The 19,267-nt window shown below is 37.3% G+C and overlaps 3 protein-coding genes across 3 annotated transcripts; 2 read left to right on the top strand and 1 right to left on the bottom strand.

The window, feature by feature from the left end:
* The first annotated feature begins 95 nt into the window (after positions 1–95).
* LOC134647449 (nucleoside diphosphate kinase 7-like) lies at positions 96–7,330 on the top strand. Its single transcript, XM_063501797.1, has 7 exons — positions 96–122; positions 2,920–3,197; positions 4,386–4,547; positions 5,290–5,488; positions 6,430–6,675; positions 6,813–6,926; positions 7,128–7,330. The coding sequence occupies exons 1-7, from the start codon at positions 96–98 to the stop codon at positions 7,275–7,277; spliced, it is 1,176 nt and encodes a 391-aa protein (XP_063357867.1). The 3' UTR covers positions 7,278–7,330.
* Positions 7,331–9,008: 1,678 nt separating this feature from the next.
* LOC134647608 (ARL14 effector protein) lies at positions 9,009–10,003 on the bottom strand. The gene is made up of 3 exons (XM_063501967.1): positions 9,841–10,003; positions 9,611–9,754; positions 9,009–9,184 (listed from the first exon to the last, which is right to left on the bottom strand). The coding sequence occupies exons 1-3, from the start codon at positions 9,918–9,920 to the stop codon at positions 9,103–9,105; spliced, it is 306 nt and encodes a 101-aa protein (XP_063358037.1). The 5' UTR covers positions 9,921–10,003; the 3' UTR covers positions 9,009–9,102.
* A 4,263-nt stretch (positions 10,004–14,266) lies between these two features.
* Positions 14,267–17,388, top strand: LOC134647607 (DNA-directed RNA polymerases I, II, and III subunit RPABC4). Its single transcript, XM_063501966.1, has 3 exons — positions 14,267–14,405; positions 14,496–14,588; positions 17,332–17,388. The coding sequence occupies exons 1-3, from the start codon at positions 14,342–14,344 to the stop codon at positions 17,352–17,354; spliced, it is 180 nt and encodes a 59-aa protein (XP_063358036.1). The 5' UTR covers positions 14,267–14,341; the 3' UTR covers positions 17,355–17,388.
* The last annotated feature ends 1,879 nt before the right edge of the window (positions 17,389–19,267 follow it).

Genomic DNA, 19,267 nt, shown 5'->3' with positions numbered 1-19,267 from the left:
AGTTGCGACACACCAAGGTCGCGGTGCGGTGCGATAGTGCATCACTATTTTGACGGTTCAGTGCGATAGTGTGGAAGTCCATGCCAGTACGAGCTATGCCCTGGAACCGCTCCAAGATTGCGGTGCGGTGCGATAGTGTGTTATGGCTCTTACAATAACTTCGTTACCAGCAGAAAACGACGTGAAACGAAGCGTCCAAATCGTCTCCCAAGTTGTGGGCGTGGCTTGTGTGGAGAGCAGTCTGGCGAAAGCCCTTGCTACACGGTCGCCGACAAGCCCCTCAGACCGCGTGGCCTTGGTCTGGACGGACCGTGTAGACAGTTGTTACCAACAAAATTTGACCAAAACTGACCAAGGACAGACCAAGGTCAGACGGTTAGAAGGCTTGTCGGCGACCGTGTAGCGAGGGCTGAAAACTTGGCGAAAATCTCCTTATAAAAATCGTTGTATGAAGTTTAAGCTAGCTGGTATGGCGGATATATATATCTTGCTCTAACAGCGGCATCCCTTTCTCACACTTACCTTCACATCCGCCATTGTCCGCCATGATTTATGTTTACTTCGCCGGGCTTTTTGAATCGTGCATTTTTGTGTTTAAAATCTGTTGATATTTACTGATTTGACGTAACAGTTACGACCATAACTTGGTTTGAGCCCGTGAATGTGTACCTATTATGTGATCTAAAGCAAATATGCACTACAAAACGTGTGAGATTTGCGGTTTAAAGGCCGGTCGTGTTGGTGGTTGGTGGTCAAAAACGAACATTTATGGCTAAATTTCCATTGGATGAAGATAGGTAAGTTCAAAAATCTATTTGTTTTTCTACATAAAACACATAACGCATGTTTCTTTAGAAATTAAAAGAAATTCTGGAATAAAATAAGGCTGCTATTTAACTGATCACCAGATTTAGTAAAATTTAATACCAAAAATATATATTTTACCACCCTAAAATAATAAATGATCACCAAAATTGTAACTCCATTTTAATGTGAAATGATTACCAATTTTATTACATTTTACTATCCTTTAAAAGGAAATGACACCAAACTAATCATTATTAACCCAAAAATAGTAAATGATTACCAAATTTCAAACCCCATTTTAATGTGAAATGATAACCAAATTTTTAAATCTTGCTATCCTATTAAAGAAAATTACACCAAAATAATCATTGTATACCCAAAAATAGTAAATGACCACCAAAATTAGAACTCAATTTTAATGTAAAATTATAACCAAAATTTTTAAATCTTGCTATCCTATTAAAGCAAATAACTCCAAAATAATCATTGTAAACCCAAAAATAGTAAATGACCACCAAAATTGTAACCACATTTTAATTAAAAAGAGACAAATATTTAATATATCGTTATCCTATTAAATTAATTAATCCACTTCGTCACCTTTTTCTAGTACTTAGCATTTTATTTCTGTAACAATCGCAGTTCTAACCTAACCTAACCCACTTTTCTAGTAGCATTTCGTTTCTGTAAGGGTCGCAGTTCAAACCTAACCTAACCCACTTTTCTAGTAGCATTTCTTTTCTGCAAGGGTCGCAGTTCAAACCTAGTAATTTTGGCATCATTTTACTTTATTTGGTAATATGTATACATTTTTTGGTAATCATAGTGGTTTATTTAGGTGAAAATATCGCATTAATTTGGTCTTCAAGATTTGGTGATCATTAATGATTTTTGGTAATCATTCAATATATTTGGTATTCGATTCGAATACAATTTGAAGTGCAGTCGTAATTAAAACGGTGGTACTTTTGTAATTTTAGGCCTTATTTTTTTTAAGGTTCAGTAATTTTTTTTGGTAAGCATGATTTTTTTATTTAGGGTACCAAAATATTTTTTGGTGGTCATTGTATTTGTAGCCATAAAATAATATCATTGTAAAAGTTAGAGCGGTAAGATAATATCGATATTTTTTCTGACCAGTTCTTAGGTCCACTATAAAACGTAGTGATTATATTCTCTTTGGTGGTCGCAACGATAAACCGAAGCTGAATTATGTATTAAGCCCCTAAAAGATACTTTCACCAAAAGCGCGAAATTCGAAATCCAAACAATTCTGGTAACTAATCTAAAGATAAAATAACAATGCCAAACTTGTCATAGTGACGTAAACTGTTAACTTTCCCTTACATTTATTCCTCTAATAGTAATATTATGTATCGCCTGTCTGCTTGAAATATTAGAAAAGTGTGTGTATTAGGTATTAGGAAAATGGTACGATTTAATGTTAAACCCTAAAGGCTATGTCTATGTGGGCCCTTCCTATGTGAAAGATGTGTTTCATTTCAACCACGTTTCAACATAAACAACATAGAAAATTAAAACCTTTTCACATCACCGATTCAGAAAAGAGGTTTTTCTTCCCTGCTTAGAGGGATCAAATCGGCACTTTTCTTCCCTGTTACGAGGGACCAAAGTGGCACTTTACTCATAAAAATAGCAAGTTTTTTTTTCGCGGTAGACCCTCAGCAGCCATAAAGTTGACTAGACGCCGATGCTCGGGAGACGTTAGTGTGGGGTGGCTCTAACATATAATTATATAAATCTTGTCAGTAAAAAAAGGCGCGAAATTCATATTTTCTATGGGACGATATCCCTTCGCGCCTACATTATTCAAATTTGCCGCCTTTTTCTACTCACAAGATCTGCTTGACCAGCTTATATGTATTAGGTGGGTGGTGGCTCCGTCCCTGCGCAGGTGGGCAGGTTGAGAGCTTGTTTTAATTGGTTTTAATCCTTTGTGTGATACATATTAGGTTAGGCACTTACTATATTATCATATAATTATATCGGCGCACAGCCTATACCTACACACATACAATTGCATATTGATGTAAAACACTCGCATTTGCTCATGTTAACGACTCTTCAGTAGATATTCGTTTTTACTTTTAGGTTTTCGACTACTTTGATAAATATATTTTTTTATGTGAAATGTACGACGAAGAAACAGACACAATGGTGGAATTAGTCCTCAACTTCTTTCCTTTTGATAATTCCGTTCAAGTTATTGATCCTCAAAAAGGCAAAAATTTACTTCGTCGAGTCCAACTGCCGACGCTAACAATGGAGATGCTACAAATAGGCAATATTGTTAACATATTTGCTAAACTGATTCTTATAAGGGATTGCGCTCCCATCACGAAGCGAACTTTGTTCAATAAAATGGAGAGGTACAGTCATTTATAAATATACTAATTTTTAAGTTGCGCGTTAGCACAGTACAAGAACAGTAGTGAATCTTCATAGAAATGTGCCGCTGCCGGCTTGAATGTGTGCGTGCGCGCCGGGCGCCGTGTACGCACGCGCTGCCACGCACACATTCGCATAATATACGGGGGAATACGGTGGCGACAGTGTGGGCCGTACCGCGACTGTGATCGCGCGCATTCGAGTACGCTCGCATTTGCCTGCTCTTACCGGCCTTAATTTATACCACATTTATGAATTAATAGAACATTTCATTATATTATATAAATAGAAATCTAGTGCTACTCATAATACGCAAATAATATTTAACTAAAAATAAAAGTGACAACCCTAAGCGCCAATGCAAGAGTAGGTAAATAACTTGCCGAGCGGCCTTAGATTCACTACTGTTCTTAGTGTACTGTGGCGTTAGATAACATGTACCTTCAGGGCTGGTTCTCCTAGGTAAGGTATTTTATGGCTCAGTTTGACGATGCATACAAAAGAGAATATAACCACTACGTGATACATACAGAGATATTTTTAAGTACCTCTTAGGTACTCTTTCCCATTGTCTATAAAAAGGCCGAAGTTTGGCTTAACCTCCATATTCTGTAAGTAAGGTCGCGTTACTTTGACCCTGGAGAGCAACTTTGATCATTGTGATCAACTCGGTGCAGGTTGTCTTGTCGTGTCTTAATATTTTTTTCACCTCAGCAGCTCGAACAAGGGTACTTTGCTACTTAAAAACAGTGAGCAAATCGCACTTTGCTCACTGAGTGAGACAAAATGAACAAAATGCGATTTTGCTCACTGTTTTTAAGTAGCAAAGTATCCTTGTTCGAGCTGCTGAGGTGAAAACTTAATTGTTGGTATATCTTAAGAAAACATGAGTGAATAGGTAAGTGATGAAGAAGGAATACATTTTTCGGGTTCTCTAATATGTTCTCACTGCCGAGGTAGTATAGAATCTTTCGCTTGCACGGGACTCAAAATAAGCACTTGAAAAAATATCAAACTTTGATCTCTTGTTGTACAAATAAATTGTAAGACCCTTCCCCCATACGTGGATTTTCATGTTTCACTTTCGGATGAAAGTAACCCGACCTTAGGTACATAGCTAGTAAATAAACGATATATTTATTAATATATTAAAATGTATTTTCCCTCAGTACATTCGCTTTCATCAAGCCCGGCCCTCCGAGCGACAACGGAAAAATTCTGACTTACATAATGAAAAAAGGCTTTAGAATCGTTCGCATGAAAAATGCCAAAGTTACTAAAGAGTTAGCGATGGAAATTTATCAAAACTGCGCCGGAGGCGAAATGCTACCGTAAGTAAATATATAGGTACAATTTTCTATAGGCTATATTAATTAGTGTCACTTCTATTATTTTTCTTTGGAGTAGGTACCTAAAGCCGGCCACACACACTAGGTTTTGCGTGTCGGTTTTGCTTGTGCAAGCAAAACCAACAGGCACGACCGAGTTTCATAGGGCACACACACGTAACGACAAACCTGCACAAACTCTCAGTTCAAACCATCATGGCACCGGTAGCGGTGGTTGACGTCGACCCAATAGCGCTATAATAGGTTTATATTTCGTCAGCCATACACGCATACAAACCATGAATCCACTCCACACTTAAAAAAATAATAAAGCGTGTGTGGCCGGCTTTACTTTACAAGTGGACAAAACTATAATGCTATGTGCTAATACCTATTGATACCCAAGCAAGCAAAAGTTTCCAAAATTAAAACACGAGTGTGTGCGTGGTTTGAAAAGTAGAATCTTGAGCGTTCCGAGGGTTAAGTAAAGTTTGCCACCGAGTGAAGCACAAACATTTTCGCCATACCAACGCGAGGAAAATAATAACTGTAAATCGTTAAATGAACGTTAACAAATATTTATCATTCAAAATCATCATTTAATTTCAGTCAATTCTACCAGTCATCAGGAAACAACTCAAAATTTGCATCAATTTACTTTGCCATAAAATGCAACTTTCTCATCATTTTTTCAACTTTACGAGCTGGTGTTTATATTATAATATGTACATTATTTTCTTTGCAGCATCATAATAGACTACGTAACATCCGGCGAGGTCGTTGCTTTAGAGCTGGTAGCTCCAGATGCTGTGAAATACTTTCGCTCTTGCTTGGGTGCTACGGATCCTAAAAAAGCCGCGCCCGGGACCCTGAGATACCTTTACGGTCATGATACTCTAAGAAATGTAGCGCACGGCTGCAATACTCGAGAGGACGCCGCAAAGGCTAGTGCCATTTGTATACTTAGAACTTGGTCTAGAAACCAGCCGTAGAAACACCTACATTCACGATAGCCTGCGTGTAGGCAAGTAATAACATGACAACAATACCAAATATAACGGATAGGATAGGGACTCACGCTTGCCTTATTATTAGCAGAAAACGTTAGGTTTCACCTTCCACCTGATGTGCTCATGCAGTGCCCTTGATCAGGGTAGGGTTGATGTTTTCAAGCGTATCCCCCCCCCCCCCCTCGCCACACTCGCGCCTTTTAAAACTTTTTTCTCATTAGCCATTTTGGCGCCCCCCTTGCCATCCGGCGCCTAGAGCGACCGCTCCACTCGCTCTACCCTAGATCCGGCCCTGTGCTCATGTGTATCAGACCGGGGCCCTCTCTGGGGCTGGGGAGACGTACCTAATATATTCGTCCCTCTGCGTACGGAGAACAGAGCAATCGCATCGAATTAAAGCGTAATGAGGGCAAATTTAAGTTATTGATTAACTCCTACATCCTCATGCTAATATTGGTTACCGAGTACTTAAGCGAAAGATTCACAAACCTAGCGAGTGGTTCGAAAAGTAGAATATTGAGCGTTGCCATGGTTCCAAGGCACGCGTGTGAAAAAAACTTTGCTGAAATATTAGTGAAACTCAAAAAAAAATAGATATACATAAGTACATAATACTTGTTTATCATTCAAAATAATCAGTATCATCACTTAAAACTCCACCAGCCAACATGAGAAAATAACTCAAAATTTTCATCCGTTTTTAAAGAATAAAAAAAGACAGCTCGTAACGGGTGTGGTGAAAAAGATTTAGTATGAAATGAATGTATCATCTTAACATACGAAGGAACTCTACTGTTAAAAAACTTGTAGGTAGGAACACATTAACTCAGTCGATAGACAATCCTCTTTTCACCGGTCTCTCCTTGTAATTGCAGATAATAGACTGGTTCTTCGGCCAAGAAAACAATCGCCCTAAAGTTCCTTATCAAGCAACTCTCAAAGATTGCACATGCTGTGTAATTAAACCTCATGTGTTGATCGACGGACATCTAGGAAATGTTATCGATCGAATAAGTACCTCGGATATCTTTTATATTTCTGCGATGGCGATGTTTTCAGTAAAGATTCATGATGCAAAAGAGTTCTTTGAAATATATAAAGGAGTCTTGCCTGAATATGAGGTGTGTTTAGAGTATAATATATAACCAGTTATTGGGGGAAATGCTATATCCATCCCTTATAGTTTCGGATTCACCATAATGTAGGTACATAAAATAACTATCTATTTAAATGTATTCGCCACGTATTACATTTGCAGGAAATGTGCATTCATCTCTCAGAGGGTAAATGCGTTGCTTTAGAAGTAAAGTGTAACAAACCAAACATGAACGTTGTTCAAGAATTCAGGAAGTTTTGCGGACCGCGAGATCCGGTATAACTTTACTTACCTATTTAACTATTTTGCGCGTATATTCATATTATAAGATGTTCAACAATGATCAAAACTCATTAAATGGATTAGTAAGAAAACATAACCCTCCTTTTGCTTTGCCGTAGTCGGGTAAAAAACAGTAAGTAATAAGAATAATAATTTCATTATAAATAAATACCATACCAATTTCTCGCGATCCAGGATCTGTGTCGCCAGCTGTACCCAGACTCCCTAAGAGCACTGTATGGGAAAAATTATGTCCACAACGCTGTACACTGCACAGACTTGGACGAGGATGCGGAGTTGGAAGTGGAATACTTTTTCAAACTCTTGGCCAATATGCACGACTGATTTGCAACTTCATATTTATGGTGATACCTATGGTATTAGTAATATAATTATGCTTGTTTGTTACCTGTCATTTCTTTTCTTGGTTATCACGACTTTATTTTCCTATACGAAAAAGACGGTTTTGTCCTGTTTATAAAACACCAAACAATAGCTTTGGTAAGAAAATGTTGTGTAGAGTTAAAAATATAATACCTACCAAAAAATTGCTTGTTTTGTCTGCAGACAACTTTTATTGTTTTGGTGTGGACTGATTAATATGACTTAGCTGAGAATATTAACCTTTATGGCACTCTTTAGACAATTTAGACATCATACAGCATAAAAATGACCACCCTGTAACATCATCTTTTTGCAGTTTTTTCTTGTGCAGATTTTTTTTGCACTTTAAAAAGGCACTCAGGATTGAATCATGTATTTATTTTAAATTTGGCCTATTTAAGGGTTAAACACTTCACACCTTACAAAACAAAGTCCCCCACCGCGTCTGTCTGTATGTATGTTTGCAATAAACTCTAATACAAATGAACAGATTTCCATGTGGTTTTCACCTATCTAATCTATCTATACAGTGATTTTTGAGGATGGTTTAGGTGTATGGCTTGTTAAGGTTTTGTGTAACCTGTGTGAAGCTGGGGCAGGTCAGTAGTCCTATTAAATTAAATAAAAATTTATAAAAGAAAAAAGTATTTTTATAATTGTTTTAGTTTTATTGAATTTGATTTTTTATGTTTAATACTTGGCAAATTTTCTTGTAGATATTATCATTCCGTTTCAAAATTACTTTTTCACCTCAGCAGCTCGAACAAGGGTACTTTGCTACTTAAAAATAGTGAGCAAAATCGCATTTTGCTCAATGAGTGAGACAAAATGACATTCAAGTGACCTTAATATTCAAATGTCATTTCAACATGCGGGGTCTAATACAAGTTCGAAATACTTGGATTTTATTATCTCTGTCCCTTTCACGTCGTTAGCAAAAAGAAAGAGAAAAAAAATTTTCAAACGATATTCAACGGTATATTGACGGTTTATAATAGACCCCCGAAAACCGTCAGAACGCATCGTTCCAAAACACATACAAGTATGAATTCTTAATAAGTAATTAATGAAAATAAAGTTTCAGATTTGATAAAAACATTATATTTTACGTAATTTATTGTACGAATAAAATAATGAACTCAAAAAATATACAGTATATCACGTAAAATAAATAATTATACTTTTAAGAATCTCTACAATAGTTTACAAATAGTAAGTATCCGTAATTCGGACCGTATCTTACAATGTTTTTTTTTTACAAAAAAAAAAGTTGCCGATTCAAATGTCAATCAATTGATGGTCTTTTCATATATTACCTATTTTACTGAAATTTACTACGTTTGTTTGTTTGTTTTTGTGTTTGATTGTGGTAATTATACTTAATTGTTAGTATATCTTAAGAAACATGACTAAATAGGTAAGTGATGAAGAAGGATTACATTTTTCGGGTTGTCTAAATGTTCTTACTGCTGAGGTGAAAAGTTTTATGAACTACACGAGATCAAAGTTATTTACATCTCGTGCGCTTTTGAGTCCCTTACTACGCTCAAGATTCTAAATTAGATTCACTCGCTACGCTCGTGAATCTACTATAGAATCTTTCGCTTGCACGGGACTCAAAATAAACACTCGAAGAAATATCAAACTTTGATGTCTTGTTGTACAAATAACTATTTCTGTTGATTTACTTCAAACCAAAATGAATTAAGACCACACACCACATTGTTCATTGGCGAAACTTCTCACAATTACCAAACACTACAAATAATATTTTTTATTCAGGAATTTACTTGTGTTTGTATTCATTTTTAATAATGGCATCATTGCCCTCTATCTCAATCCTGTCATACATCCATTTTCGATTTACCCTGAAAAAAATATTTATATCTGCATTAAGCAAACTGATCATATTTCTACAAAACAAACTTTTAAAGTGTAAGTGTCCCACACAAATAGAATTCTTATTAAAATATTCCAAATAGTATTGTGTGAATGCACTGGGCTGATGGCAAGATGTTTCTGACCCTATAAGCTTTTGTCAAATTAAAAAAATGTGAGTTCAAGTCTCACTTGCATCTGATAGAGTGAAAAGAGATCTTGTACGATATGTTGCCAAGAAGTGATATAGCAGGGGTCTCCAAAGGACCTGGGGGCCAGCAGACCGCAGCTTAAACACCACTGCTTTAAAAGGTTTGAATCAAATCATATAATGCATATCAGATACAAGCTATAAAGTTTCCATTTGGTTTCCTATCAACAACGTGGTAACAGTAAAACTAGAAGTTAGTTATTACCTGCATTCATGGCCACATTTACAAGAACTGCATTTCGGACAAGGGAAGTGGCATCCAGGGCACTTTTCGTCCAAGCAATCACATACGTCTTTACCTGTGGCCGCTATTTCACCATGTTCGTTGTATATTGATTTACTTTTACGACTGGAATTACAAAACACAAATTATATTTGAGTTTTATGTCTAATAATTTTATTAAACCAACGGTATCAAGACACTAATCCACTTACTTTCCAAAATAGTTTTTACGGTTCAGCTTACGACGTTCACGCTCAGATGTTACTGGATCAAAGTTGTCTAGAAAGTGCATTTTTCCGGTCCTCTTAGGAGCACTAATGTTTGCTGTTTACTGATAACAATGTGTATATAAAAATCAAAATTGTTTTTGTTGTTAATTAGTAAAATCCAGGCCTGAACTTCAGCTTCTAGCATAACACAAATTACCCAAACAAAACAAACCACAAGTGAAAAGTGGAAGATGATTTGACTTTGACATGCCAGTTTGGCTTGGCAGTGACAATTCAATTGAGATATTTGGATATTTAAGATTCACACTTTTTTTTAAAGTTATTTCATGACCATGGATACAAGTCCTTCTGTCGAGATTCACACTACCGCACTACGCACACGTAGCTCATCTATAGGATCCTACCATCTATGGCTCGTAACGTGATAGCTCTAACACACTGCGTCGATGGGTTATTATGGTCCCTTAGAAAATTACCTTATTCAACTGACTCAGTTGTTTGCAAGAATATATACTTGGTCAACCAGATCTTGTCAGTAGAAAAAGGCGGCAAATTAGAAATGTAGGCGCGAAGGGATATCGTCCTATAGAAAATTTGAATTTCGCGTCTTTTTTTACTGACAAGATTTGGTTGACCATTTATACTTGTTATGTACGTGTTGGATGTTCTCCAAGCCTTGATCGTGTTGGATCGTGTGGTACATTCTAACTCCCAATTTAGACTCTCGCGCGAGCCACGAGACGAGCCGCGAGCCGCGCCACGAGACGCGAGTGTAAGCGGTGGGCTCGCGCTCGTCTCGTGGCTCGCAAGCTCGTCGAGCTAATATAATTTAAACACTAACGGCACGGCATAAGGTTTATAACCGAATGACAAGCCGAACGAGAGTGTAAGCGGTGGACTCGCGTCTCGTGGCACGGCTCGCGGCTCGTCTCGTGGCTCGCGCGAGAGTCTAATTTGCCTATAATTAGGGCGAGCGAAGCGAGCCCTATCACTATTCGACAAACTATGCATTCTTGTGGTACACTTTACGGAAAAACTATCGCACTTATAGGTTTGAAATTTAACATAGTAATTTAAATTCATGTCTAGATGTGTTATCAAACATAAAAATATCATTTTATAAACCTAAAAAAATAAAATAAAGGAATAACACTTTGTATTACTACTAGCGACATCTGTTAGAAAAATTATGAATTAAAATTCGTGCTAATGTACTATGTGCTAACAACGATGAATACAAAAAAGGGGGTAACATTTGGGATTCTGACCCATCTCGCTTCGCTCGGTTTGATTCCCAATTTAGCAATCAACATGATATATTTGTCGACTCTCTGTCTTTCCTTCTTACACGTGATAATATGTCTAATCTGTCTTGTTCTGATTCTATCTGTTCTGTTTGTGTATAAATTAGTTTATTCGTCAAATTACAAATTTAGCAATTAAGTTTCTCTGAATACTGGAACATTCAATCTTGCTGTATATTCACAGCGGAGGTCAATTTACTCGTATGTTCTGTTCTGTGACGCCGATGAACTGAGGGCCTACCGGGAACCATGTTCGACGTGTTGTCTCCATGTCACACTTACGTAGTAATTTACAAGTGCGACAGAGAGGCAATACATCGAACGTGGTTCGCGGTTGGCCCTCAGATCAGTCATGTTATGTTAGCAAAGCAAACTTAAATCGGGTATATTTTCAGTTCGAGAAAGTTTTAGTGTTACTATTGCTTGGAACTGCCAAAATTATAAATAAAGATAAGCATATTTTAGGCCGTCTGTATCGGCCTACAACCCGACTGCAACTTGTATGGAAACTGCACGCCGACTGCACGCTAATTGCAACGTCGGCGTGCAGTTCAACAAAATGATCCAGAACCCTGGCAGCAAGTACCTAGTGGAACTCAGGTTTGGTGCAACATAGGCATACGCTGTTTTAGTAATTCGACACGTCTTGATGAGCACTTGGGAGAGCAGTACGATAGAGCTGATGCTGAACCCTGGCTGTACCTAGCGGAACTCAGGTTTGGTGCAACATAGACACATCCTGGGCTGGACATCCGACTCGTCAGTTCCATTCTGGGGCCATTGCTGTTTGGAATCATGATCGATGACTTACCATCTGTTGTTAGATCTGCTGGATGCTTGCTGTACGCCGATGACCTCAAAATTATTTACGGTATCCAGGACATATCAGACTGTTTATCTCTCCAAGAAGACGTAGACAGAGTTCACCGGTGGAGTATCAAAAATAGGTTGACTTTTAATACAACAAAGTGTGCGGTCATGACATTTAGTAGAGCTCGCAATCCACTTTTCTACGAGTACATCCTGGATTCCGTTCGGGATCTAGGCGTTATCCTTGACTCCCATCTCAACTTTCATGACCACATGTTGTCATTGGCGCGTGACTGCTCCAAGAGGTTAGGGTTTGTAGTCAGGAATTCTAGGGATTTTCATGACACTGGTACTATAAAGCTCCTGTACAGTGCCCTAGTAAGAAGCAAACTCGAGTCCGCCTCCGTTGTTTGGAATCCTTATGAGGCATCTTATGTCTTGCTTCTGGAGAGAGTGCAAAAGGTATTCTTACGGTTCCTCTATAAAAAAATGTATGGGTACTATCCGTTCCTATACCCAACCAAATTTTTGCTAGGAATACTGGGTTTCAACTCTCTGGAGGTAAGACGTAATTTTGGACTTCTCACTACTGCTTGCGGTATCCTGCGCGGAGAGTCGGACTGCATGTGCATTGAGCTGGCGGGGCAACTAGTACGTCTGTACGTTCCCTCACGGACCAGAATCGAGTTCAGACCTCGTGACCGTTGTCTCCTGGCAGTCCCATCTTCGCGTACTGTAGCACGTAGGAATTCCCCTCTGGTTCGTTCTTTGCTCCTTTTGAATGCGCTCCTTGCATCAGCCTCTCAGTGTGATTTGTTTGCAGGCAGACAGGTGGTTGTGCGTGATGAATGTTTGAGGTTTTGTGAGAAGATGGATGCACGTCCTTCTACAGTTTAAAATGGTACATTATCGTGTGTTAATATTGTGTAATTTGTGATTAATTGTATACTGTTTTCTTCTTCTTATAATATTCTGTGTAAGTTAGCAGTGGTTTGGTATTTATACTGTTATGCTGTATAACTTGTTTTGAAATAAAAAAAATAAAAAAAAATAAAAAATAAATGATGATCACTTGGTGCTGGGTACTGACCCAAGATAGCTGATGCTGAACCCTGGCAGTACCTAGTGGAGCTCGGGTTTAATACAACATATGCACACGCTGTTTTGGTCATCCGACTCGGCTTGATGAGCACTTAGGAGAGTAGTACCCAAGATAGAGCTGATGCTGAACCCTGGCTGTACCTAGTAGAACTCAGGTTCGGTGCAACATAGCCACACGCTGTTTCAGTCATTCGACACGTCTTGATGGGAATTTGGGAGAGCACTACCCAAGATAGAGCTGATGAGCTGATGCTAAACCCTGGCTGTACCTAGTAGAACTCAGGTTTGGTGCAACATAGATACACGCTGTTTTGGTCATCCGACTCGTCAGAATGAGCACTTGGGAGAGCAGTACCCAAGATAGAGCTGATGCTGAACCCTGGCAGTACCTATTGAAACTTAGGTTTCGTGCAACATAGGCACACGCTGTTTTAGTAATTCGACACGTCTTGATGAGCACTTGGGAGAGCAGTACGATAGAGTTGATGCTGAACCCTGGCTGTACCTAGCGGAACTCAGGTTTGGTGCAACATAGGCACACGCTGTTTTAGTCATTTAACACGTCTTGATGAGCACTTGGGAGAGCAGTACCCCAGATAGAGCGGATTCTGAACCCTGGCTGTACCTAGTAGAACTCAGGTTTGGTGCAACATAGGCACACGCTGTTTTGGTCATCTCACTCGTCTTGATGAGCACTTAAGAGAGCAAATTATACGTAAGTTTATGTGCGGAGCAGCATGATTACCGCCAGTAGGTGTCCAGACGGGATAGTTTTACGCTCAATTGCACACAATTGAGCGTAAAACTGGTGTGGACGCATAAATAAATTCAAGGACATTGGCTCGTTGACCAATTCCAATCCTCCAATCCTGGGGTCTAATTAGTAGGTATATTTCTTTCTTGCTCTCACTTATAGCTGCGTCCTTAACTGACTTATTACGTACCCACTCGATCGAACATGGAACAAGCCTCGGACTGGATCAAAGTCGCGGTCCGGTACGTTTAGGTAGAAAAACTCCGCGAGCCCTTACAAAGCTCTGCTTTTTGCTAGTATTATTTCACCTAGCAACTATTTTCTGTAGAATGACAACAAATGACAATGACAATCGAATTGACACTTTGATATTTTCTTGTTTGCCTTTCTTGCATGAGATGAGGCAAAGGCATGTGCTTAGAATAACGATTAGAAGACAATATTGTCCGATATCACTTATTTTTGTGAGTTAATTAATTTAATCTAATCGCTTTGTTGTTAATTACGAATCATAATGGCAGACACATCTAACAAAGAACAGTCGGTTACCAAAGTTCCAATGATATATGTGTGTGGAGGTAAAGTTTTGTGAACATTTTTACTTCAATAAATATTACAATAATTATTGTACAAAGTTTTGGTAATCCCGTATCATGTTTCTTTTTCAGAATGCCATAGAGAGAATGAAATTAAACCAAGAGATCCTATCAGATGTCGAGAATGCGGATATCGAATTATGTACAAGAAGAGGACCAAAAGATGTATCCTTTTCCTAAAATCTTCATTTACTCCTTATTTTATAGTTCTAAGTACTGAAACACTAACTTCATACCTACTCATTGAGGTTTAGGTTTTAAAATGGTGTATTCCCATTTTGTCATCTCCGGGCACAGATGGGAATAGTTGTATTCATATGAATCATTCTGTCGTCCCCGCCTCATGTATCACGGTGGGGTGGGGACAAATGGGAATACACCTTTAAGTCATAATTTTTTAGTTTTCACATGTGGAATTATGAAGTAGGTATAATAATTTCAGAGAAAAGAAGCCAGCGACGTATATTTTACCCGTCACAATTTGAATCAACAGGCACCAACTCCATGCCAATATTAATTGATGATGCGTGCTAACCCCCATGACCCATGAGACTACCTTTTGAACAATTTTCAATCAAGGCTAATTTACTTTACACTTGCCCTTTTAAAACAAGACTTGTTAAGTCTTGTTATTTAATATGAAACAATAGCAAAACATTTACTTACTCATTAGCCATTATTGCCATTAACAATAGCTCTCACAGTACTGGTTTGTGCTTGTGGATTTTATTGATACCTTAGCTTTGCCATAATTAGGTTTGCAGTTTTATTAACCCTTTGTTCGCCATAGTTGGACATAGCCTACATTCTGATTGTTGTGAAGTTTATTGTTGCATGTCATATAAAACAGTGGTGTAAAAATATTAAGTAAGGTGAGGATCCTAATTTGAAAACAAACAAAAGCATAATTTAGCGAAATCTTATGTTAAAATTAATTTTGAGTTTATTTACATTACTTATAACCATACCCCGCAACGGAGCTAGCAAAACCGTAGCAAATGACAGTTTTGTGTCAGGGTTGGCGATTATGATGAACCATTTTGCTTTAACTTTATTGTATGTAAGATTAATAAAATTGATCGAGAACCCTGTTGACCCTCTTCCGATATAACTCGGTTTAATTTACTGTCAAATAATATAAATTAACAAATCAATGTCAATATTAGATGCGTTTCAATGTAGGTATCTGTTATTTTGTTTATAAAATCACGTTTTTTTTCGCATTTCTTTCAAATATTAACATGGAATTTTCATTGCTTGAAAATATTGGTGTGTTTGAAAACAAAGAAAAAATTTTTTTTGTAAGTACTTTAGTTTATGCGTAGTAGTGATAACCCTGACGTACAACTGCTACAGATTTGCTAGCTCGGTTGCGAGGTATGCTTATAACCATAGTAAAATAAGGTCACTGAAAGTAACACATTAATATGTATCTAAGATACCATTTTGTTTACTTATACTAATTTTGTTTACTTACTAAAAGCTTAACAGGTAAAAGAGGATCTTGTATCAGCTACGATCGAGAGAACACCATTCTTTCCTGTTGTGCTTAGTCAGCTTGCAGTAGTTACTTTCATTCAGTTCTTGCTTCTACTTAAAATGCATTTAAATTATAGTGAGGTTGGTTGGCTGTGTCATTTGTTTCATTGGCCATCTAAATCAAAACAGGTTATCTTATCACAGCTATCAGATCCATCACTAAATTGTTACCCTTATTTTTTCATTGACACAATTGGCTGGCCTTTCTATAGTATAAACTATCTACTTCAGCTATTTCAATAGGCTTAGATATCTACCTATATTATTACAAATTGAAAGTAAAATAAACTTACCTACTGTTGGGTAACCTTAATTGCATGCCTTTCCCCAATATTATTTAAAACAAATTAAACTGCTATTGCTATGGTGCTAACACTGTGCTGTGGTGTGTGGTTACAACTTACTGGCGTGCAAATTATTGGTTGTGGTAAGTTTGTTCCTGTTTTTTTTTATTGTACATCACCAAATATCACCAAGTAGCCGAAAACACCTCGCGTGATTTGTGCACAAGCCCCAAGCACTTCAAATAGGTCAACGTTAGAAGTTCAGCAATTGTAATTTGTATATTTTTAATACACGGAAATGTAATGTATCAGTTATCAAAAGAAAATACCTCATTTCGTTATTTAGAGTAACAAGCACACCTTTGGAAAACACATTAATGTAGTTTTGCTTCGTCTGAATTTGATGGATTTTGACCTAATTGAATAGCCCACTCTGTACTCTAACAACAGTCCATTGTTGGAACTTGTATGTTATGTAAAAAGCTAAATGAAAGACGGGGACAGCCCCTCATACTCCTCAGAAAAAGGGGTATTGAATTCTCATTCAACAACAGTGAATTAGTGTATGAGGCCTCCCTTTCACTGTTGTTGACGACAGAAAAATAGTATACTTTATTGCACAAATTTACAAAAAGTACAAATGACGGACTTAACGCTTTAAGGGATTTTCTACCGGTGAACCATTAGGCTAAACGGAAACAATTAGTTTTGTGTGGCGTTAGTACTTTTTGTTCGATTAGATATTAGTTTAGCAAGCTAAGCAAGAAGCTGCAAGTGTTATTTACCGTCATAATCTCATAGAAGTTTGACGTTTACAATAACACTTGAACCGTCTGGGCTATCAAAATCGCTGCCAACTTAGCTTGGTCTAACTCTTATCTCTGATCGCTGTAAAATGTTTACTGCATGGCATGGTCACTGTTTGCTTTGCTTTACTCTATTAACTAAACTGAAGCAACTGCAATTAATTACATATATTAACGCTTATTCGAAAACCATACCTATATTTAAAAAGTAAGTACCTAAGGGCCGTTTTGCATGTATCAATTAAGTGTATCAACTATTGTCCTTAATCAAGTTTACAGTGGTCGTATTCGATGCACGGTGAAGCTGAAGATTTACGAGTTCTACGATTTTACTTGAAGTACCTAACTTCACTCTAGTAATTAATAAATAATTTTCTGGTATTCTGGTTTTTTCTTGCGTAACTTTTGAAATTGTATTGTAAGTACCTAACCTAACCCCGGAAAATGGTCAATGATTTCTAGGCTATAAAACCTGTCTATTGCAAACACTAATAGGTATCCTTATGACTAGACCCGGGCGTCTCCCTGCGGACTGAAACGGCCGCAAAACGGACTCGAAGATTATAGCGAAAAAAGCTATTTAAAAATTTGAATTTTTAAATATAAGTTTTTCGCAAAATACTTCTAATTTTGCTGCGCCCAACAGGGTACATAAACATAATGTGATCTATAATTACATATATTTATATTCCACCTGTGTAACCATTATGTGCAATAAATGTAGTGAGTATTTAAGGCGCTAGGCGCCGTTTCTGACCGTAAACTCTAACATTCTCTAGAGTCTATATCTTCTTAACGGTTCAACAAAAAAATATGAAAAAAAAAAAATGATTCTACGTTTTATGTACAACATTTCTAACGTTTGACTTGTTCCCATATGACTTATAGTTTTTCCAAAAAAGGAACATTACGACAGGCCGTTTTGCGACTAACTTTGCCTATTTCTAGTAAACGGTTTATTCGATTAAAGTTATTTTTAAACTAGAATAATTGTTTTAACAGATACTACAAATGCAACGTAGAATAATTATTAAATTGTACACCTTAAAACTTAGATACGCGATTAAGTCCCGGTGTACAATTTAATAATGTGTAAAAATCGTGAAAGTTTAAATCAGTGTTACGTAGAATAATGTTAATAAATCATTTTTTTTTAAAGAAATCGAATATTTTTCAACATTTCGTGCGTATGTAGTTCGAAAAAAGCGTGGCCGGCAGTCGTGTGCTAGTTTTGAGACGAGGAGGCTGTGTCGCTCGTCGCTCCGTGCCTTCCTTGTATTCTGCATGCTTGTGCTGAGCCGAGGTGCAATAAAATTGGAGTTATTGTGGCCAAAGATTAAATAACTGCAGAATGTTGATTTGGTTGTGACGCGCGCAACACGATGTTTCGCAGCCTATTATTACGAACGTAATGACAATATTTCCACTTATGTTTGAGAAAGCTTCATTTGAAATATATAAAAAATGTTTTCGAACATGCGCCGACATATTGCCATTAAAATTTAACGTTTTTAATAAAGTTCGACTCTTAAATTTTTTTTATCAACATTGGTAATTTATGTTGTAGGTATATACTATATAGTTTGATTCAGAAACCATTACATTTTAGGATTGTTACCTATTAAAATGATGTTAGTTTAAGTTTAAAATTAAGTTTTCTCAAACATGCGTTGAAATATTATCATTACGTCCCGTCCTTATTTGAACTTTTATAGGTATTTCCTCGCATTTTTTGAGAGAAGTAAGTATACATACATATTATTTCAATCGCGATAACATTTACCGGCCTCACGTTCATAAATAGTACATTACTGCAGAGGCCGTGAAGTAAGGGATTGTAGAACGAGATTGCGGTAGACGGCCGAGGCGTAGACGAGGCCGGATAAAGCGAGTCTTGCAATCCCTGTTCCGGGCAAGGATTGTATAGTGCTTTTCTCAAACAATGTAATAAAATAAAAATGTAAATTGCCGCCTTTTTTATTTTTTAAACTTGACATTAGAAAAAGCTATCCGGGCACCATGTTTAACCGCTTATAAATATAGTACCATAGATTTTTTTTTTCTTTTTTTTTTTAATTTTAATGTCGCAAGTATGCCCCAACAAATCTGTAATATTAAGCGGGACGCGAGTCGTATTAACCGTGAGATGTAATTTACGACCTCCACTAAATGCATGATATACTCATACTCAAACAACAAAATACATATCTGCAAA

Source organism: Cydia amplana, chromosome 4, assembly GCF_948474715.1.
Source record: "Cydia amplana chromosome 4, ilCydAmpl1.1, whole genome shotgun sequence".
Lineage (NCBI taxonomy): Eukaryota > Metazoa > Arthropoda > Insecta > Lepidoptera > Tortricidae > Cydia > Cydia amplana.
The sequence above is the reverse complement of the archived record's forward strand: the minus strand, read 5'-3'. Positions and strand labels throughout refer to the sequence as shown.